This window comes from Protopterus annectens, chromosome 17.part0 (genome assembly GCF_019279795.1).
Source record: "Protopterus annectens isolate FY-2018-M chromosome 17.part0, PAN1.0, whole genome shotgun sequence".
NCBI lineage: Eukaryota > Metazoa > Chordata > Ceratodontiformes > Protopteridae > Protopterus > Protopterus annectens.
In genome coordinates this window covers 397,055,567-397,079,816 of record NC_056751.1, presented here as the reverse complement: position 1 = coordinate 397,079,816, position 24,250 = coordinate 397,055,567, and the positions used below count along the sequence as shown (strand labels likewise).

The window sequence follows — 24,250 nt, the reverse complement described above, 5'->3', positions numbered from 1 at the left end:
ATATTTAAAGAAAAATGTCTTGACTAGTGTTCTGAAAGTGCTAAATATCATTCTAGCAGTGTTATCTACACTGTTACCACTTAACTATTAAAAATATATTTCATTGTGTAAAATAAATCTCTGGAAAGGAACTGTCAGTAATTACTGGAGATGTATGCAAATAATAAATGAGCTCATATACATTTTTTGGTGTCACGATACATTTGGTAAAACATTTTGTTGCCCAGTGTAGGCATATAATAAAAAGTATATTGATCAATTACGAGGTGTGGAGACATGCGTGAATGGGCGTACCTTCGTTGAAGGTTGTGCATCAGGGCTGGTAACTCGGCACGTAAAAATCAACTACCAATCATTAGCGGACCGGAGTTCCGCTGTGGCGACCCCTAACCGGGAAAAGCCGAAAGACACAACAACAACGAGTTGCTTCTGGCAATCCAATAAATAAATTAATATACATTTATTTATAGTTTCATAGGTAGGTACTAGGCTATTGGCCCTAGGGCCTATATAAGCCTAGCCAAACGGTACCCTGGCTTTTGCCACCCAAGAAATATTTATTTTAAAAATTCTTGTAACACCATGTAGACTAATTAGAACTGTTATTAGGATGTCTGTTTAAATAGCTTTCCAAAAATTCATTCTAATATGGTACACTACGTGATAAATGGAATACGTTCTTTGAAATGCAATAAAGCTACATGTCCAGATGGGTGGCTGACAATTTCATCATAAATAAAAGTGGACTTTACCAGTACATACAAATCACAATCTCTGCGGTAATAAACAGGTGACGAGGCTGGCACAGACCCATTAAATTATAATCTTATATTAATACTAACTATGATAACGTTAAAATCACAAAATTAGCTAATACAAGAATTCTTCCACCCTAGATCATGTTATTCTCTATAAAAAAAACTATCTAGAGATAATCTTAACATTGCTGAGTAAAAGTCTCAAAATTTTAACTTTCTAAAGTATGAAAAAAAGTACAGTTTTGTATCTACCATAAATGTAGATGTTCGAGTGTTCACACTGATGCAGTCATCACACTTGGGTTATCCTGCCATCAGGCGGTCCCGCAGTCGGCCAGAGTTCCAAAGTCTTGGTCCAGCGTCGGTTGCTGTCGCTTCTTCCCTGACGTCAGTGCGCCAGGGGTATACAAGAGGCATCCGATGCCATTTTCTTCAGTTTTTCTTGCCCCAGATGTCAGGTGCCCCCAAGTAGGTAGGCAATACATATTGCTAATAAAACATATACAAGGAATAAAAGGAATACCTTCAGTTACAAGCAAATACACCACAAAGGTTGTGCAGGATAGAAAGGTATAGAAAAGTTCAGCTAGGTCAGAGGGGATGGAGGGAGGGTAACCTGGACTGCAGCAGTGTGAACACTCGAACATCTACATTTATGGTAGGTACAAAACTGTACTATGTTCATCGTGTTACACTGCTGCAGTCATCACACTTGGGTTGAATCCCAAAGCTAAGGATGGGCGGTGGAACTAAACAGGGTTTGGAGAAGCTAGTAGGCCCTGCAGAACTGCAGTGGCAAAGCCAGCTCTGGTTTTAGAGTATAGAGGTAAGTGATAGTGCTTGGTGAAGGTGTGCACTGAACTCCAAGTTGCAGCCTCCAAAATATCCTTGGTTAGTACCCCTCTGAGGAAGGCTGTTGATGTTGCTGTAGCCCTGGTGGAATGTGGCCTAATGTTACCAGGTACAGGTTTCCCATGGTGTGTGTAGCAGAAACGGATACAATGTCCTATCCATTTTGAAATGGTCTGTTTTGAGATAGCCTTTCCTTGTGATCCTGCAGCATATGATACAAAGAGCTGGTCAGATTTTCTGAAAGCCTTAGTTTTATCCAAGTAATAACGTAATTGCCTGTGAATGTCCAAAGAGTGTAGGAGCCTTTCCCCTTTGTTCTGGGGGTTTGAATAAAAGGTGGGCAAATTAATGGTTTCGTTTAGGGCCACACTGGATACCACCTTTGGCATAAAGGAAGGGTTAGTTCATAAAGCGACTCTGTCTTGATGAAAAATGATGAAAGGCTCCACTGCCATTAGGGCCTGTAGCTCTGAGACTCTTCGTGCTGAAGTTATTGCTAGCAGCAGGGCAGTTTTCCATGATAAAAACTGTAAATCAACTGTAAAAGCTGGTTCAAAGGGCGGTAGTGTAAGTTTTTCCAAAATAAAGTTGAGATCCCAAGTTGGTGTTGGTGCTCTCCAGGGCGGTCTTATGTTCTTAGCCCCTCTGAGGTACTGTCTTAGTAATGGATGTGAAAAAATATGAGGATCCGTGTTGTATTGAGCTGAAATAGCTGAGGCGTGGATCTTAATAGATGAAAAGGAAAGTCCTTTGTGCAACATCTCAGTTAAATATTGTAGAATCTGAGGAATATTTGGGACAAGGGGATTCTGGCCTTTAGCCTGGTTCCAGGCGCAGAATCTTTTCCATTAGTCTGAATAGGCTTTCCTGGGGCTGGGCCTCCTGGCCTCCAGAATGACATCCATAACAGCTTTAGAGAGAAGTGTTGACTGGTTGTTTAGGTAATTTGCCATGCAGCCAGATTTAAAGTCTTGAGCTGGCTGTGTAGAATCTGATTGTTTTGCTGAGTGAGCAGGTGAGGAATTTGAGGTAAAATCCACGGTGGGCCTTGAGCCATGTTCCTTAGTATTGGATACCAGTGCTGGCGTGGCCAGTCTGGAGCAATGAGTATCATTTGTGGCCTCTCTAATCTGGCTTTCAGCAGCACCTTTGCCAGAAGAGGCAGTGGGGGAAAGGCATACACTGTTAATGTTTTCCAACTGAATGAGAGGGCGTCCACTTTCCAAGCTAGTGTGTGGTATGTCCTTGTGCAAAATTTCCGCAGTTGGTAATTTGGGGGGGGGGGGGGCAAACAGATCTATGTCTGGGCTCCCCCATCTTTGAGTTACCATTGCGAATACTTGTGGATCTAGTTTCCACTCGTGAGGCTCTATGATGTTTCTGCTTAGATCGTCTGCCAATGTGTTTTTCTTTCCTGGCAGGAATTGTGCTTGTAGTTGAACTTGGTAGGTCAGTGCTGTGTTCCACAAGGTCATTGCTTGCCTGCATAGGGGGTAGGAATGTGTGCCCCCTTGCTTGTTTATGTACCACATCACTGTGGTGTTGTCCGTCTTTATTAGTAGTTGTCCTGGATGTAGGAGGTCCTTGAAAGCTGTTAGGGCATTTTGTACAGCTAGCATCTCTTTTTGATTGATATGTAGATGCCTTTGATCTGCAGACCATTTGCCCTGAATACACTGTCCTGCCATGTGTGCTCCCCAGGCATAATCCGATGCATCTGTTGTTATAGTTTGCCTGGCTGTGGATAAGGTAAAACGCTGACCCTTGTTGAGGTGACATGCCTGAGCCCACCATAGAAACTCCTGTTGAAGGCAGGGAATGAGTGGTATTATTGTTTCCAAGCTGTGGCTGTGTTGAGTCCATACGCTTTTCAGGTACCATTGTAATTTCCTCATATGCAGTTTTGCATATGGTATAAGTAGTATGCAAGATGCCATGAATCCCAAGGCCTGCAGAATTTTTCTTGCAGGGAGTTGGGTCTTTGTTGCCATCATTTTGAAGTATTGAGTCAGTTGTCCTTGCTTGTCTGGCATGAGATAAGCCATCTGGGCTGTTGTATTTAAGCTGGCACCCAGGAATATTATGTCTTGTGAGGGCACTAGTTTTGACTTCTTTTCGTTTACTGTGTACCCTAGGCAACTTAATAGGTTTTTGACAAACGCCAGATGCTTTAAAAGAATGTCCTTGCTTTCTGCTTGAATAAGGCAGTCGTCCAGGTATGGATATATTTGAATTCCTCTTTGTCTGCAGTATGCAATTACTGGTGCCAGGCATTTTGTGAAGACCCTGGGCGCAGTAGATAAGCCAAAGGGCAGTGCAGAGAATTGGTAATGGGCTGAACCTGCTATAAATCAGAGGTATCTTCTGCAATTTTGTCTGATAGGGACATGCAGGTATGCCTCCTTGAGGTCCAATGTTACTAGCCAGGCCTTCTTGCCCAGCATGGGAAGAAGTTGCTGTAGTGTTAGCATCTTGAATTTGGGTACTTCGAGATATGTGTTTAGAACTGAGAGGTCCAGAATGGGTCTCCAAGCTTTGTCCTTTCGGGGAACTAGAAAGAGTCTCGAGTAAAATCCTTGTCCCTGTTCCTGTGCAGGAACCTGCTGAATAGCTCTCATGTCCATGAGAGCTGTAATTTGTTTTTGAGCCTCTGCCCATTGATTTGGTGGCAGGTTTGGCATTCATTTTATCCTTGGTAAAGTGTGAAAGTGGAATCTGTATCCTTGAGATACAATATTTAGGACCCATTTGTCTTTTGTGATGATGCGCCAGTTGTCTGCAAAAAGTGTTAGCTTTCCTCCCAAGGGAGCTGCCAAGAGGGATTTGCTTGGCAGTCTGAGGGGTAAGTCATTGTGATTGTCTTCTGGTAGTTTGAGACCTGTCTTCTCCTCCTTTCTGGGTTGTGGCACCCCAATGTCGAGGCTTGCAAGAGCCTTGTGACTGACCTCTGCCCCTTGGGCGTCTGTATTTGCCCCTTTGTGGTCTGTCAGAAGCTGGAAAGGACCAGTTTTTGGTTGGCCAATTTCTGCTGAAATGAGGGGTTTGAACCTGTAAAAAATCCTTGACAGTCTGCATAGATTTTGCCTTATCCTCCATTTTCTTTAAAACCTCTTCAGCTTTTACACCAAATAAAACATCCTGCTGTAAAGGTGCATCCAATAACTTTGCTTTTACATGATCAGGTAAAGTTTGTTCTTTTAACCAAACATGCCTACGTATGACAGACCCTGTCACTGCTGCTCTACAAGAAGCTTCCAATGAATCAAATCCATATTGCAAATTATGTTTTCCCACTTGTTCACCTGCATGCAACAAATCTTGCATTTCCTTGTAATCAGGCTGCTCTGTATGTGTGATAATTTTTTGTTTTAATTGAGACATCAAATATTGTTGATATTTCAGCATGTGAAACTGTCAATTTAAGGCCCTCATAGCTAGAGTAGCTGAGGTATATATTTTCTTTCCCGATCTGTCTAGTGATCTAGAATCCCTTTCAGAGGGTACAGGGTTTTTAGCAATAGAGGCCTTAACCCCTTTGGGACCCAGGGAAATGGTTTCTGGGTCAGCAACAGGGCTTTTATATAGGAATTTGTGTGAGTCAGGGACTCTGTAGTATCTGTCTGGTTTGGCTGGTGCAGGAGGTAGTGAATCTGGGTTAAGGCTAGATTCTGAATAAACATCATCCACAATGTCTAACACTGGTGGAATAGCAAGTGGTCTGTGCTGGGGTAGTAAAAGGAACTCTTGGAGCCTTTTCTTAGAATCAGAGAATCCTGGCCTTCCCAGTGGAAATGTTCCCTCATGGTATGTAAAGTTTCCCCAAAAGAGTAGTATTCTGGGGGAGATGCTGAAGGAATAGACTCTTCAGCATCAGAGTCTTCATAAGGGGGAAAAGAATATTCCTGTTCCTCAGAAGAATCTGAGGAAATTGAAACCTGGTCAGAGGAAGCGTAGTCCTCCTCCTGTCTAGGCCTTTTATCAGGAGGGGGATGGGAACCCCTGATTAGGGTAATTAAGTCTTCAGCCATCTTAAGCATCTGTTTCTTAGGCATGGGGCCTTGTACTGGAGACTGCTGTATAGTCTTCTTTGCTTTTAAAGGAGTTTTCAGCTTTGCATAGGATTTAATAGTGAGTGTAGTCGGTCTGAAGACACCTTCTGCAACTGAAGGCGTTTCTACTGCACCGGAATCTCCTTCAGCCATGGAGTCGGAAGGGCCTAAAGATAAAGGTTGTGGAGGCCTAGCAATCTCCTCTTGGGAATCGGATGATGCCTGGGGTTCTGAATCAGCAGTTATCAGGGGCTGCGTAGGCGCCTCACTGAAAACCGGAGAACCGGCGACTGGCCTAGCCGAGGCCTCGGAGACTGGTTTGGGTCTCGGCTGCCTGTCCTTATCTTTGCGTTTTTTATGTATTCCGGTCGTCGGTTGCTCCGACGGCATGGTATAATTAAATTTCCTACCAAAATAATGTTGGGCGAAATCAAACTGACGTTTTATAGTTCGTTTGTTAAACCTAGCACAAAACCGACAACCTGTGACGTTGTGGTCTGGGCCTAGGCAAGGAATACTATAAGAATGAAAGTCCTTATGAGGTATTTGCTTCCCACAAGAAATGCAATTGTTAACTTTTTATGACATTGGACTGAGGCAAGAAAAGGTTCCCCAACGGGGTACTTAGCTTTACTGAAGACTTCGGTCTGAAATTCGATTTGAAAATCTCAGGAGTCGGCCGACCAGCACTTCCGAACCGCTTCTGCTTCGGGCACCGAGCGGCAAGAAAGACTTAAGAAAATGGCGTTGGATGCCTCTTATATACCCCTGGCGCACTAATGTCAGGGAAGAAGCGACAGCAACTGACGCCGGACCAAGACTTTGGAACTCTGGCCGAGTGCTGGACCGCCTGATGGCAGGATAACCCAAGTGTGATGACTGCAGCAGTGTAACATGACGAACATCTGATGATTTGATGCAGCAAAAATATCTGATATAATTAATAAGCTTGCATATATAATTCTATTATGAGTTTCCTGACCCTTTCATACAAATTATAAACTAGTATATAGCAATCTAACGTTTCTATGGTTAAAATCAATAATTGACTTGTGCCTAAATTCTGCTTAAATACTGAGCAACACAAGGCTGCACAATGCATTTACCTCTTCATATATCAATACAAATGGAAGACACTTAAAAGTTTGCTACAGTGATCCATGCAGTACCAATAACAAAAGGACCTCAACTGAAGTTCTGTTTAATTTACTGATGAAGCTTTAAACATGGATCATTTGTATTAGTTTGGTGGGTGAGGTAGGTTTGTTTAAATCAGCTAGAACAGGCTGGTTACCAACTGTCATGCTGAATGACGCACTGTTTTGTAAATACAAGGATAATTAGTACAGTCACCATAGCGAAAAGACAGAATGCTGACAGCTCAAGTGAAGACACAGGAGTGAATAAGGTAGGACAAACACTGATCTGTGTAATCTGGAATGTAAAGGGCTTCGCTATCTGCATAAAGGCCAAAGTTATGTTGTGGGAACTACAGGAAAAAGTTGGGAAACCATTTTACTGCAAGAAACAACGATAAAAGAAAATGATATGTGCAATCTTTTGAGAAGATGGAAAGAGCGGACTTCATACAGTTGTGTAAACTCTGCAAAAAAGGGGAGTAATAACAGTAATCCATGAATCCCTAGACTGGGTTAGAACATCAGTCTGTAAGGATAAAGGAGGGAGATGGGTAACCTGTAAGGTGGGTATCAGACATCATGATCTTTTACTAGGGAATTTCTATGGCCTACTGAAGATGATACTGTCCACCAACCTGTTTTCTGGAAAACAAGAGGAATCTAGAATTTTAATAGGAGGAGTTTTTAACATAGTTTATGACCCAGAGAAAAATATAATTCCTGCAGGCAAAATTCAACTTCTTACATGTAATAATAAATGGAAAAGAGGCACAAAGGATTTGAATATGTGATATTTAAGACAATTACATGTGAAGGAACATGATCACACATTTATTTCTACTAAAACATTAAGCAATTCAGGTTAAACTTTTGGCCAACTTTACAAAACCTAGTAGAACACTTAGAGGTAGAACACAAACTTGTGGCCTTGTCAGATCATAATGTAGTAGCTTTAATCTTAGACAGGAACTAGGTACATACAAGAATTATAGCGTGGGTAATGACAATATTAAAGGATGAAAGGAAAGCGAGACTTTTGGAGAACTGGTCAGGAGGATATTGGAGTCAGTGGCAAGGAAGTGTTGTATCTATAAATTTATACTAGGAATATTATAAAGATAAGGTGAGTTAATATACAAGATATACACACACACACACACATATAAACATATGTATATATGGCAAGTGAGAGGAGGATGAGGAGGTCCACAATCCGCAAAATACATTACAGCTAAAGAATGCAACTCCAAACAAAAGCAATGCAAAGACAAGCTGATCCTGCAACATACTACACAAATTAGAGCCAAGATAAAAAAATGTGCAGTTTCTGGAGATGCATAACAAATGGGAAAGAAATACACAATTTGTTTGAGCTAAGGGGATCAAGTTACATAAACTCTTAACTAATAAAGTTAGAGAGGGCTCAGAACTGAGGAGACAATGATGTTTACAAATCAATTAAATGGTTTTAAATTGCACATAAAAGAGTTCAGCAATGGGAAGGATAGACAAATGGAAAAAATTAGAACCCTTCTAGATAATGTAAAACTACAAAAACTGAATTCAAAGGAGCCATGGGACATGGGGGTAAAGAGGTAAGGAAAGATACACCGTATACAACTAACGAGTTCAAAGCTGATAATGCCCAGGCCTTGATGGCGATGGTCTAGTTGTACAATTTTATAAGGTATTTGGCAAGTACCTCATAAGCTGGTTATATGGCTTATATAAAAAAGCAGAAAGTGAACTTTTTTTTAACTAATGTTCTGGCAGTCAAGGTTATCTTTTTATACAAGGACTACAAAGAGAGACTGGATAATAACAGTTACAGCTCAATCTCATAATAAGATATGAAAATAAAGACCTATGAAAAACATTAGCAAAGAGGCTGGAAAATGTAATTTAAAGGTTAGTACTGTTCTCTCAACAGGATTGTGAAAGATTGGGGGGGGGGGGTCCCGACCTTGTCAAAACCTGGATACATGTGCAAAAATATGCCTCCTCAGAGAAAAGAGCCATAGCTGCTTTACACTTCGCTTCCAAAAGTGGGATTACTTATGGCAAGTTCTTGAAGGTTTTAACCTCCTACTGTCATATATCAGGAAGTGCACATTATTATATAGGCCTTCCTCAGCCAAGGGTATCTTTCAATAGTGGGATAACCAATACCATCTAGATTAAAAAATGAACATGTCAGGGTTGCTCAAAAAACAACAATGGTACTTCTTTAGTCAGAGGAACCATTGATATGGATGATTAGGAACAGATTAAAACATTCAGGCATTTACATTCTAGAGTAGGCCCATTTAGCTTGATGCGGTTTGTAAATGATTCAGTATTATGGGTAACAAATCCTCACAGGTGGATGATTAAAACAGTGTGCTCTGTAACAGTATCAAGGTGCAAGTTAAACTTGGGGTGAACAGCTCTTTTCTCTCTCAACAAAGCATGTGAATCATAACTGTAGTGTCATGCAAACTGCCCTTTTTGGATAATAATGAAATTTAAATACACAGGTATACGTATGACACACAGCCTGTAGCATATGGTGAATAAGAGCAGACACAGGTATACTTAAGACACACAGCCTGTAGGATATGGTGAATAAGAGCAGACACAGGTATACGTATGACACACAGCCTGCAGGGTATGGTGAATAAGAGCAGACACAGGTATACTTATGACACACAGCCTGTAGGATATGGTGAATAAGAGCAGACACTGGTATACGTATGACACACAGCCTGTAGGATATGGTGAATAAGAGCAGACACAGGTATACTTATGAGACACAGCCTGTAGGATATGGTGAATAAGAGCAGACACAGGTACACTTATGACACACAGCCTGTAGGATTATATTGAATAAGAGCAGACACAGGTATTTACACAGCCTGTAGGGTATGGTGAATAGGAGCAGACACAGGTATACTTATGACACACAACCTGTAGGATATGGTGAATAAGAGCAGACACAAGTATACTTATGGCACACAGCCTGTAGGATATAGTAAATAAGAGCAGACACAGGTATACTTATGACACACAACCTGTAGGATATGGTGAATCAGAGCAGACACAGGTATACTTATGACACACAGCCTGTAGGGTATGATGAATAACAGCAGACACAGGTATACTTATGACACACAGCCTGTAGGATATGGTGAATAACAGCAGACACAGGTATACTTATGACACAGCCTGTAGGATATGGTGAATAAGAGCAAACACAGGTATACTTATGACACACAGTCTGTAGAATATGGTGAATTAGAGCAGACACAGGTAAACTTATGAGACACAGCCTGTAGGATATATGGTGAATAAGAGCAGACACAGGTAAACTTATGACACACAGCCTGTAGGATATGGTGAATAAGAGCAGACACAGGTATACTTATGACACACAGCCTGTAGGATATGGTGAATAAGAGTAGATAAAACAATAGTTTGAAGCAGATAAATCCTGAACCATTTACCAAATCCAATGAATGGCTCAAGAAAACACAAGTTTATTTAATAAATAAAACCATGCAAAAACACAATGTTCCTGCATGGTTTTATGCTGTTGTTTTATTTATTAAATACAATCATGTTTCCTTGAGAAGTTAATTTTTTGGTGATATGGCAGACAAGACTTATTAGCCAGTCCTCCAGACCTTATGGGAGAATAGTACAAGACGGATGGATGCTAAATCACATTCCTAAGTAAAATTAATATTAGAATGTTTTTTCTACCAAACTTCCCTTTTAGCATAACATTTATGACAAATGGCACTCTAACTATGCTAATAAATTTCAATCAGTAATGACAGATTTTTTTTATTTAATTTGGGGACTCCAAAAAGCCAAGAGTTAGTGGTGAAAAAAGTTATTTCTGCTAAGGAAGAGTGGGGAATAGGTATACCAGACCTCTCAACCTATATTCTTGTACAGGTGAAGTAGCAATATAGTAAAGTGAAATCTTGTCCAAAATCTATTTGGTATGAGATGGAAGGATGGAATACAAATGTTAATGCTATAAGGCAAATAACTACAAATTAATTCAAATTGTTTGACTAAGAAGAGTTAAAGACTTGGTTTATGAAAGTATGAATCCAAGGAATCTTAAAGACACAGGATAAGCAAGCTAGAAACAGATTTCGGTGGTCAGAGCATTTTTACATAGGTGATTAATATGCACACATACATATTGGCTAGAAAGGGTGAGCTCAAAAGTTGTGTACTTCATAGGCTTAACAGAACTAAGACATATGCAGAGTTAACTTAGCTAATGCAGTGCTATTAAATGCTGGCAGGATCCCCATATCAACTTTAATACACAAAGACGGATCTTTAAATTCAGACGAAAAAAGAAAAAAAGTCAGAAATTACTCAAAGTTAGTTTGACAGGATCCATTGGTGAAAGACATGTACAGGATTATAACTGATAACGGGAGGAAATATGAATGAGCTCAAAGAAAAATGGGAATATGAGCTGGGTCAAAGCTTAACAATGACCCACTGCAATGAAATTAAAGCTAAAACAATAGACATCAAAGCTTCCCCTTGATCACTTTTAGTACTCTGAAAATGCTCTGCAGATGGCATGTGACACCCTGCAATAAAACAGCACAGGATGAAGATAGGGACATATGATGGAACCATGAGGCGCAGACAGCAGACTGCCTTCACATGAACTGGAGTTGTGGCAAGACTAGGACCATATGGAGGGACAAACTCTGATTAATATGCTTACAAGGGTACATGTATTGGAAGCAACCAATGTTTTGTAGTAGTTAATTGGAATAAACTGTCTAACACACAATGCAACTTTGGATCACTCAGACAAAACCTATCCTCACTGTTATGCTTTTACTTTTTTAAAACTGTAAGGCATTATCATCAAACTGGAAGTATAAAATCCTAATACATCTGACTACATTTAGTTATGTGCTTTTAAAACAAAAAGAATGTGCTGACTTTTATTACTACTGTTGATAAGGAAGTGAAGAAAGATAACAGTCAATTATTGTGCATAGATATAATATAATGGATAATTTAGCATTTTTTTCTCACTTTAGACTATTGTTATATCTATTGTTAGTAGGAACGTAGCACCACTGTGTTGTACTTTTTTCTTTAAAAAATTAATGTGCAACAGACCAAAAAATAAATAAATAAACAAATATCTTGTGATATAACAAATGCATGAAGGGAAACAAGCTCAGGAAAGTGTGGCGCGTGGAGAGTTATAGTAGTAGTCAAGCCTGGAGATGTCATATTTTTGCAATTTTTTTAAACCAGAAGATCTAATCAAATCACTCTGCATTTTAGTACTGCACTAAATAAAGATGAAATTAAAACATTCTACCTCCTATATCTACCAATGGAACTCTGATTGGGTAAATAGCCTAAACTGCATAGTACAAGTTATAACAGTGATTTGTTATACAGGCTGTAGCGGCAAATATAGTTGGGATCATAGGGTTCCACCAAAAGTATCCTTAGCACCAAGCATCAGGGAAGGTAAGAAAACAGGCTGGTCTGCAGACAAAAAAACAAAAGGAAGGCTCAATTTTAATTTTATTTACTTGCTAGCTGGATTAATTAACTGATCTTCGGACCCTTTCATCCATGAACCATGCACAAGGACAAAAGAAAACACAATAGATCTGAATTGTTTGCAGCAGCCAGCCAGTCAGCAGGTTTTTAGGAGGTGGGAGGAAAACAGACTATCTTGAAACATCCCACAAAGAAGCAGGAAGAACATACAGACAATGACTGAAAGCCAGGCTCAACACCAGACCATGGAGCTGTGACACGCACCTTATCCACTGAGCCACCATGTTACCACAATACAGACAAAAACTAATAATCATAACACTAGCATTCCTAACACTGGTGGCACTATTTTCTCTTGTATTATAACAGTGTAATTGCAAAAGGTATTCAAAATGGATTTCTGTGCACACTGCATTAAACACAGAATTAATCAACAAACATGTCATCCTATTATGCAATCATATCATCAAAATGAATCCTTTGCATGTGAATAACAGTAACATGTGGAGGACTAGTCTTGTCCATCAAGGGTACTGGACATGCCTTATTGCTATTGTCGACTTGTTCCTGTAAATTCGTCCTCAGTTTCAGTTTAATGATGAAAACAAGTTTTATTTACCAAAGTTGGCTATATTTCTTAGCTTTATTTCATTTTTATTTTGTTAACTAGGGTACAATATTAATCCTATTGGACCATTTTCAGGTTTAGCTCAGGTCACAGATGTAAACCAAATAAACAAATTAAACAAAGCCCGTTTTACAGCAGTCAGAATAAAAACAAATAACCCCAGTCACATAAAGTATTTATGTATGTTACAGTAGTCAAGGCAGAATGCATGCAAAAAGTAGCACTAATAATGGAAAATATTTACATAAACTTGCAGCAAACTGGCCTGACTTGTGGCTGCAAAGGATTTCCAGATCAAGTCCTGCACTGAGTTAACCAATGGCTACATTAATAAAAAATAAGTGCAAGTTAATATTCAAGGCCACAGCTGAGGCCAATATGCCTGTGAACAAACTCTTGTGTTACAATGTTCAGTTTTTATGTACAGACTGCTTTATTTATTAACTAGCAGAAAACAGCTTTTAAGAATAAACACTTCTTAGTTTTAGTACTAAGCTAAATGCCCTTGCGAGCCACTTTAAGCTTAGCCAATTATCCCTTGGGAGACTCAAAACCTGCACCTTGTGTTTGTAAGGCAAACACCTTAGCCATTAATCCACCTTCCCAATGTGACTTCCTCAGTACTATGTAAACAAGAGAAGACAAGGTATGAAACACATGGCTAAAGGACAGAGCTCAAAGTGTTATCACCTGGTGCTAAGCTATTTTTCTGTTGAAGCTACTTTATCATATGCATGCAAGGTGTTTATGTGTTCTGAAACAGGAGGGGCATGTACAAGGGTGAAAAAATGGCATAACACTCAGGTAGGTCTCTGTAATCAGGGCCACCATGAAAAATGACTCTTCCCTGCTGTAAAAATGTATAGACATATCCATGACAATCCAGGAGCCACCTATCATAGTTAAATATCACAATCACCTGCAAGAACTCAGACTTAAAAAGAGGCAGATATCAAGAATAGCTTCCTCTACACCCTCTAGTCCTGAGAACTAAGAGTGTTAAGAATATGTTATGCTGTCCTGAGAGGAGACCTTGCACAGTGTGTTCCCTTTACTCTTCTATGAAGAAAAGTGAATTCAGAATTCAGTTCTGGACATTCCAGTTTTGCTCCAACAGTTTTATACGGTGCTTATCATTTACCTGCTTAAAGTTGCATTGCAGTGCCTTTCTGTTCTATTGTTCTTTGTGTCTCCCCTATCCCCCACATTAAACTAAAGTTTATGATATTCTGTCTTGCTTGGGGTCATTCTCCCATTAGCATGAAGTTGCATTCTAGTACCTTTCTGTTTCCCTGTTTGTGTCTGTCCCACCTCTCACTGAGACATTAAGCTACAGTTTGTGAAACGGCTCCAATATTGGCGTTGTCTCTAGAGTCTATCCCTTAAAGTAATCTGATTTACTTTAGGAGGACTGGGTATATTCATTTTAAGCCGGGGGGGGGGGGGTTCTTGGTCTGAGCTGGGAAACACAAAAAATAACTCGTAGTATAGTAATTTTACTGATCAGAGGGCTCATTAGTTTTCTGGAAGTTCTTTTTGTGCCACTACAAATTCCCCATATTTGCGCAGAGCTGTTCTTCGTGCAGCAGTTAGCAGTGTCCTCTACAGTAGCAAACACCTAGATAAATTTTCCCTACAGAATGGTTCATAAGACTGTACCCTGTCAAGCAGTAAATACAGAGAAAATACCTTGCATGCTGACAGACTTACAGCAGGTAGATGGATGTTGAGGGCCAATACCTACAGACTTGGCAGAATTCCATATTGTCTAAAGTTAGTTGAATTTAGTACGGTTTAGCATAAGCTGCCCCACTAAAGTACCCTTATTAGTCTGCACCAACAAAGCACCCTTATTAGCCTAACCCCAATACACCTCTCCCATGTAGCTCACCAGTCAAAGGACTAGACAGCACAGATATACAATTCCTAACTTCTCTGTAGCCAGTTTGGAGGATACTGGCATCTTGAGACAATGTAACAATTCTCTCATGTTTACTAACAACCATTTCATCCTTAAAGAAACAGGCACATTATGAAAAATGTTTACTTCCACAACGGCATTGGAAGCAAATCTCTGGCATACAAGAACACATCAGGTTGTCAAACCATGTACACAACACCTACATCACACAGCACACACACACAGATTAACATACGCTGATGCACTTAAAGCAAAGCTATGCTTCAGCAAGCCCAAAGGCACTCAGAAAAAAAATCACACCTAACACACACATACAATCACAGTCAATGAAGCAGCAAACACTAAGCCCTTAAGGCAAGCAAACACACTTCTCATGACTCTTCTCATAGGTTCTCCATTGTAAGGCATACTAAAGCCCCTTTAACTAGGCTGAATACGGAAAACAGAATGGTTAGTTGCTTATCTGGAGCCATTATCCACCAAATCAAGTAAGCATTCGAGTCACTGAACCAAAAGTACCAGTATGATTCCATCATAATCCATGCAGGTGTAAATGACCTGAAGCATATCTCTCTGGACTATGGAGCTCTCCAACTATGCATCTAAGGCTGGTATGAGCCTGATACGAAGCGCAAATTACCATCACCAAGGATGATGCCACAGTATAAGCAAATGATGACTGATTTCAACAGCTGTCTGTGTTTATGCTGTCATTCTAAGGGGATCAAACATTTGTCAGCTTGGGAGTACATGTTTAACAGACCAAGTTGCTTTGCCAAGGATGGACTGCAGCTGTCCACTCTAGGCTTTCAAATACTGGCTAAAACCTTATCCACCCCATGGTGCCTTTTTTAAACTATGCCAGATTGATAAACCTACCAAAGTAAAATCAACTCAATTGAACCTCAAGGTGTTACTGCTCAATGCCAGAAGCCTAAAACAAAACAAAGCTATACTCCCTGCAAGTCCTCCTCACACTCAAGAATGTAGACATCTGTGCAGTTACCGAGACATGGTTTAAAGCAGCAGAGAGTACCCCGGCAGTGAAAGATTTCAGTGCTTTCCACACTTTTAGACCACTGGCTGCACAGACAAAGGCTAAAGGTGGAGGTGTTGCGATACACATCAATAACAAGCAAGACTCTAGGTTGGTGAAACAGGATGACGTGCTGGAATTCCTCCTCATTCAGATCACCACTGACAAAAATCCGCTACTATATCCTAGCCAGCTATAGGTCACCCTCCATGTTCCAAGAAAAAAATGCATAATAGTAGCTTTTGAGAAGTTGGCCACCCTAGGTAACTACGCAATCCATAATGTTAGGAATCGATAAATTCATGTAGATAATAACCTAGCCTTTGATTGACAAGTGTCCAAGATAGTAAGATAAGTTGAGCAACATGGAAGGATTTTAAGTAAGGGCACAGCATCTAGACCCAGAGAGGTCATTGTACCACTGTACTCAGCCTTCAACAGACCCATAATAGAATATAATGCTCCCTTAGGTATGTACCTGACCAGACACATGCAGCAACTGGAACATCCACAAAGGTTCTTTACAAAAAGGATACAATGAGCAAACACAATGGCCTACAAAAATCACCTCAAAGTCCAGATTCTTTACTCATTATCATACAGATTTCTGAGGGATCATCTTTGCCTGGTGTACAAGGCATCTCTGGACCCAGTTTTGTGACATTTTGCACACACACAAAACAAGCAGCATTAAAACTGCTGTATCAAATAGCTTAAAGTTTGCTTGGGACTTAACTAGGACACACTGGAAAGACAGACATGTCTCCCAGAATTCTCATTCTCTGGAACAGGATCCCTATCCCTGTGAAGCTGAATTCCCCCCAACCTTATTTAAGACATGGACCTACGGATGAGTAATTGGAAATTCACCCCTGATATGGTACCTTTGTCTCTGATGGGCAGAGGCAATCAGTGAATCGCCCCTACATAAATCAAATCAGCTGGTCACATTTGGGTTGTGTTGCTAAGCTTACAACAGCCCTAGTGTTCATTAGCTTAGTAACATCTATGAACAACAAGCAAACATAGAAAAGTGTACCAAAATAGTATAGGATAAGATGCACTGTGAAAAAATATCACGTGTTTTGTGAAACAAAAAAGTAGGTCTGCCTTAAAATTTCTTGGAACTCCTATAAAAAAGTTGAAAATAATAAAAAATATTTACAGTATGTAATACTTCTTTTTTTCTTACAATACTTACCAAAGTTGTTACCTGGATACAATAATAAACAGTATGTTAATATTTTTGGAAATGCAATGAAGTCTCAGACATACTGATAAATGCATACAAACATGAAATAAAACCACACAAAGTTCACAAGGCATGCAGTACATGTATTAAAATGTATTTACATGTGCACTTGTCTAAGTGCTGCCCCTCAACACCTTTAACACATTTTGCAAACAAAATATTAAACCCCTTCAGCCATTTTCACATATTAGGATGTAAAATGTGCCACAAAGGACTCTTTTTTTTTTTTAAGTTAGACTTTGACAAAAACATGCTACTGTTTAACGTGAAAACCAAGTATGGAAATGGAACACTAAGTATCATTTTTAATAACATATATCTAGTTACTAAGAAAGGAAAATGTACAAAGGACTTTAAAAATGAAGAAAGGTTACAAAGCAGTCTTTGCACGAAAGAAGATAAAAGTATACTTTAGGTTGTCCTCGGTCCTTTCAGCTATTCACTGCACAACGTTTACATTTATAATTAGCGGCATTAACTACTGATGTGTACACAAATAACATCTGCAGTCTTTCAAAATGCATATTACAAATGTGCTACAAGTATTCATAAATCAGAATTGTCTATACCATTAGAAGTGTAACAGATGACTGAGATGTACAATTATTCTTGATGCAAGAACTGTGGGCAGCAAGTACTTGAATTTTGCTTGCCCTGATCTCCAATTTGCTTTTCACTAAAGTATACCATACTAAATATAAAAGCTGGCTACTTCAGCCAAGCAACAGCCAATGCCCATGAAAGAACGCACATTCAAAGCTGTCCCAACATGCTGTCTAATGAGGGGCAATTAATCCATCTTATTGTATTTCAGAATGGTGAAGACTCCATTGATATCAAAGGAAAATTTGAGCTATTTTTTTCCAAGCCTTTTATCATTGTTCATTCTGAAAACAGGGTGCTATTTTAAGCATTCCATAATTGTCAGCAAGTATTATGTTTCATTTAATATCTCAATGTGAAAATGAACTACTAAGAATTTTAAATAGCACAAGAGAAGACGACTGCAGGCATCTTGTTTTATATTTTTTGCTTAATTTAATAAGGTTGATGAATATCTGTAGCTCATAAACTTAGATTAACCAAAGCTATGTAAACATTTATGTACATACAAAAGAAACTGTAGGGGCATAAGCAGTTTTGAAAGTTTAATTAGTATAGAATTACCTTTATGCAGGCTTAACTACAGCTTAGTGGCATGCCTTATTATGCAACCTGTTCATTTCTTATACAACTGTGAACTGCAGGCTTGGTATACAACACAGAAATCAGGTGTCCCTTATCCAAGTAAAAAAAACATGTAGCCAAAAACAGGTGCTACAACTAAGACAGGTGATTCATTGAATTTAAAGATCACTCATTTTATTTACTGCCCAGTATTTTAAGATTTGCCCAAAGCTTCAGCTTCACTTTAAACACTGCTTGCATGAATGATACCTTGTTCTATGGTACTGCCTTCCTTGTTACGTTAACATCTTTTGTCAAGCTAACACATCTCAGCATCAAACCATCAGCTCAGGGAGCACAGCTCAAAAGCCAGCCATAAACAGCCAATCATGCTAGCTATCCTGCTGCAAACAGTATGATGAAAACAAAATGCTTTTAACAAGTTTAAGTGCTTTAAACAATTAAGTATGGCATATGCACAAAAGGATTCTAGCATCGAAGCAAGCATCCACCGCATCTGAACTACACTAATACTAGCAGTTTTAAATGCATTAAAACACAACGGACTACAAAAGTAAAATGTTTTAAATGAAACATGATTACAAAGGAATCACAAAATATCTTGCAATAAGCAGGAGATATTTAAAGTGAAACAAAAAGAAGACTCTGAATGAAATTGTATGCATTACATCAAAACAGGCCTTTTAGTGACATGACCAGGACATTACATCAAGTGACAAGAGCGTGACATAACAACAAAGTGACTGGGATTGTGGTGCAGGCTGACTCTTTTTAATTGAGCATCGTTAGACTAAACTATAGAGACAAAATCATTTGTCAGTGCTCTAGGCACATTACAGAAGTTCTAAAATATTCTTCTGTTATGATTGTCAGGTACAAGTGTATGCCTTTCTTTTCAGTTAAACATTGTGGATGTTGGTACAATACTGGATAAATAAACATTTATTGCAACATCAAACCATGCTGCCACAACATGCAAATAAATGGTTATGCGAGTTATATAAAAGCACTGGGGATTTGCCATTCATCATGAAAAACAGGAAGGAAAACGCACTGCAACCTTAACCCAAAAGCAGAAAAGCGCATACCTTCAGCTTGGAATGAAAATCACGAGATTTCCTTCTGGCAAGAACCTGAATGTGACTAGACACCTGCAGAGTAGGGGAAGGGAAGAAAACAAAGGAAAAGCCTGTAACCATGGAGATGAAAAGCCCCCTGCAACTGGGCAAGCCAGACGTACCTTGACGGCAGCTTGGATTTCACGAACTTTCTTTCTTGATAAGACCTGTATGTGACTAGACACCTACATTGTTCAAGTTTTTAAAACAATAAAAAAAGAACAAAAGGGAAATCAAATACAAGGCATATTCTCTTTAAAGAAGTACAGAGGGTTTACTTAAATCTCAAAAAGTGGCAGGTTCTGGCTAAAGTGTTGCCAAGTATAACACTACCAAAACCATTTTAAAGTGCTCATCACTTCAGTGACACAAGTAACAGCTGCATTCATTGCCTTGTCCTAATTATAATCCTGTAGCTCCTCATGACAGTTGCAGTTAAATTCAAGTCTGAAATTGTATTAATTCAAACCAACACATATGTTACTAAACTAGAACCAAACACACACAATTATTGCAAACTAGTACAACAATGCAGGCACATTCAACTTCAACAGCATAAAATTTACTATAAAACATACAAGTAATATTTATAAACAACTGCGTCTTATAGGAATAGTTTACCATACTCTATAGACTCAAATAAGAATATCATGAGTGAAACTGATCATTTTTGGACACAAGTAAAAATGAAAATACAACTCCGTGATGACTTCCAGAACACAGCAATTTTTGCTTTCTGTGTACTGGTTTGCTTAATATAAGGACATACAAAAAAAGAGGTTGATTTTGAAAAACTGGTTTGACATTATACTAATGCTAAAACAAGGTCTCGCGTATCAAAGTCGCATCATATTTTTTACATGCTAAATTCATTACTTTTGCTACTGCATGCTATATATATATATATATATATATATCTATATATATATATATATATATATGTGTGTGTATATATATCTATATATCTATATCTATATATATATATATATATATATATATATCTATATATATATCTATATATATCTATATATATATATCTATATATATCCACACACACACACACACATATATATATATATATATATATATATATGTGTGTGTGTGTGTGTGTGTGTGTGCGCATCACTTGGTGAATCATATCGATTGCTGCAATCCTAAATGCGGAAACAATCTGGGTAAATTACAGGCCACCACTTTCTCTAAATAAACATTAATAGCTTGACAGTGCTAACAAAATGGGCTATTTTTATGTCATAACAAAATAAGCAGTAGGCTGCACTGCAAAACCAAAGCACATCATTCTTTTTTTTTTTCGGTTGTTAACCATGCTGCATGGTTTCCAGTGTTTAGAAGCTGGCACTAGCATACACCAGCTGTAGTGAACCACTTGGCAACTGCTGTCAGGCTTTCTCAAAGCAGATCGCTGCACTTCCACATAGAAAATTTCTTGGTAGGAAGAAAACCAGTAAGTAAAATCTAATTAAATGGGGAATAAACACACTGACATGAATGTGTTTAACAACTTACAGGTGTTAAACTTGACAGCCTCGAAGGGAAAGACAAACTCTGAGCTTCAAGCATCATAAATGGGAAATGGAGCATGTCAGATGTCTAGTCTGCTTTGCTGCACACGGCCCGAGGAAAAGTTTACATCAGATCACAGTCAAATGAAATTTATATCTCCTATTTTTTTATAAATGTGTGTGCATTCATGTGTATGTGAGAGAGATACACTGCTTTTCTAAACTGGTCTAATGATCGTGTGCAACAAAAAAGGTGCATACCACACAGGAAATCACTACATCTAGAGTTATCTGAGCAAAAAGGCTAGTCTGTGGAAGTCACCTTACATTACTGTAGAGAATATACATGCAAACTATGCATATATTAAGTACAGAAATGCTTAGGAATTTTAACTAAGAAATTAATATAATGCCACCTGGTATTAATTGCATAATACACACCATCAGAATGTCACAAAGTTGCTTTAAGAGACTGACAGTTAATCCCAAGAAGTCACCTAAATCACCTGGCTAAACTGAAATGGATTAAAGTAGTTAAAAATGATAGCCAATTTTTATTTTTGAAGCCCAAGGTGCTGCTATACACCATAACAAACACAACTGACAAGAAATATGAACATAAGTGAAGATGCTTACTTGTAGCAAATAAAACTGCTTCTCTGATACTGCCATGTTGTGAGGACTCTGCCAATTACAATGGTGAATATTGTTATCCTATCAGTTTACCTAAGAACACAGCAAGCCATATTACGCAGACATAATAATGGCATTATTATTTCACAGAAAATGTGATGAACATCCTTCCTAAATGGGTAGCAGGGTCAGGCAATGAAATGAAAAATTATGAACGGTCATAAGACTACTCTTGCAAGGTCTGTGGGGAAGGATAAACAGTTTTATCCAACAGACAAGTGAAAAAAACAGGTGAGACACGTGCTTCTGCAATCAGCTCCATGCTCTACTGTTGTATTCCACTGAACAATATCTAGGTGCTTCAGCTTTTTGCCATTCATTAAAATGATCTCACATATACTCAACTGAATTTAAAACTGGCAGCACCATAACTTAGAAGTCAGTGCCTGGTTCTGACATCCAGCTCCCTGATGGCTGCCCTCTTTGTCTGTACTTGTATGTCACTCTTGTCTTTGTGAATTTTTGCGAGGTCTCTAGTTTATTTCCTTGGCATCTCAAGTGCATGTTTGTGGGAGAAGTAGCAAATTAAAATGGATATATTTGTGTAATCAGTGTTTTCAGAAAGAAATAAGATAATCAAAAAGCCTGCACAATCAAGTGCAGATAAACTGTACACAACTCTGGATTAAATGAAACTTGCAAATAATCAAATAACTCACCTTCTTTGCACTTGACTACATTTCTGATTCTAGAAAAGGTTGCAAGACTTCAAAATGCAGCCCTAATGTTGCAACAATGCTAGAGAACAAACTTGCACTGAAAAAATGTAAGCCACATTTCCATACAAGTGAGGCATTCTTCTGATGGAAATATTTGATACGAGGGAGAAGACAAAGTCACGGCTAATCTGAGCCTGCTCTCTCTTCATGTTATAAGCTGAAAGATTTTGAACCCTGGACCTTAAGGACATCTCCTTTCTCCTTGAACTGATCTAAAGGGTAGTGGTAAGTCTTACCATCAAATCCATGCAGTATCGTACATATGTCAATGTTCAAGGAACCAATAGTTAAGAGTTATTTGTAATACATGAACAATTGTAAAGCAACTGGGTATCTGCCAACCTGTTAACCTAAACCACTACAAGTAAACTGTAAAGAAGCTAGTCATAGCCAACTGTTCATTTAACCTGCCCCCCATAACTCATGTCTGCTAACTCTAATCTCATCACTAACACTACACATGGCAAGTAAATATACATCCATCACACACACAAAAAAAATACAAAGTATCACCTTACCTAGCCTTTGATCTTACCCCAACCTAGAAACACACAAACACACACACACACAGTTCTCTTCCTGCTTTCAACATATACCGTAGACAGCAAAAAGTAATTCTGATGTAGTTCCACACCAGAACATGCTCTCCACAGACTATCGAGAAAATAGCCATTCAACACAATATCTATTCTGTTGGGTTGCCAGTTTCAGAAAGGGATGCTTACCATCCCCATCTTGGGAAGATCTCATACTTCTCAAATTCTTAGCACAAAAAGTCTGGACAAATCCAAAAATAATGGGGACAGAGGCCCAAAAATATGGACAGATTTTAAATATTGGTCATATAAACTTAAAATGTTGCTAGAATAAAAGGTTTTATATGACCATGCATTTCTGAAGGATATTAAGTCTGAAACTCAATGTCATTATTTAGTGAATTCATTTCATAGTGAATTGCAAGAAAAACACAAATTTTATGAGAAAAAGACCAAAAATGTGGCAAAAGTCTAGACATTTTGCAACAATCTAGACAACGGAGTGGTATGAACTATTTTAAATTTAATGCATGGTCATATCCGGCATTCTTCTGTTTTATCATCTGAAAAACAAGAATCTCCTATCTATAAAGCTATGCTGTTAGCAATGTTCATTATGGAAACAGTATCTCAAGCCCTGTCTAATGAATAGAGAGTCACCAAAATAGACTAGCTGAAAATCCTTTTGTCTTGTATGGTAACAAAACTCTGATATTATTTGGGAGTAATCACATATTATATTTAAGGGTCATACCATGCTAATCACCATTGACACTCAACATGGGAATCTTGCACAAAATTATGGACTCTCAAACCTCCTGTGGATGTCTTACAGTCTCTCCACATATGGTGCATGCCTGCAGTGTCATGCCAAACCTCCAAAGCCAGGAAAAGCTAGTCAATGGCTGCTTAAAACCAGGGACACCAGTTTTCCATTTTATTCCAGGAAAAATACTAGTAAATCCCAAAATCGCCAATCCAAATATAGACAAAAAATGGGATCTTCCTGGAACTTGGCACTTTAGGCCAAAGCACTTATTCACCACTTTTTCTAATATATGCTACTTATAATAGTGTCAAGCTTATGCAATTCAGTTATCTTTGCACATAATCTGCTTTAAGTTTGCATATATACAAATAACTAGAAAATTACAATGAAATCATAATAAAATGGAAGATGTACTTTAAAATCACAGGTATAACTGCCATATTTTCTCATGAAAACAGAAGTTCATTTTCTGAAAACCATACATCAGTGCCCCTGCTTAAAACCTTTCTTTCTTTGATGTGC

The 24,250-nt window shown here is 38.6% G+C and overlaps 1 protein-coding gene across 5 annotated transcripts in view; it reads right to left on the bottom strand.

Annotated features, from left to right (window-relative positions):
• Window positions 1-24,250, bottom strand: part of TEAD1 (TEA domain transcription factor 1) — a 1,209,838-nt gene that overhangs the window by 286,440 nt on the left and 899,148 nt on the right. For 3 of the 5 annotated variants that reach the window (XM_044058987.1, XM_044058986.1, XM_044058989.1), the window contains 2 exons: window positions 19,459-19,521; window positions 17,132-17,143 (listed from right to left, as the gene is read on the bottom strand). In XM_044058987.1, coding sequence (XP_043914922.1) covers window positions 17,132-17,143; window positions 19,459-19,521 — 75 coding nt within the window. Of the gene's footprint in view, window positions 1-17,131; window positions 17,144-19,458; window positions 19,522-19,610; window positions 19,674-24,250 lie in introns of all 5 variants that reach the window. The other 2 variants (XM_044058991.1, XM_044058990.1) reach the window with 2 other exon arrangements.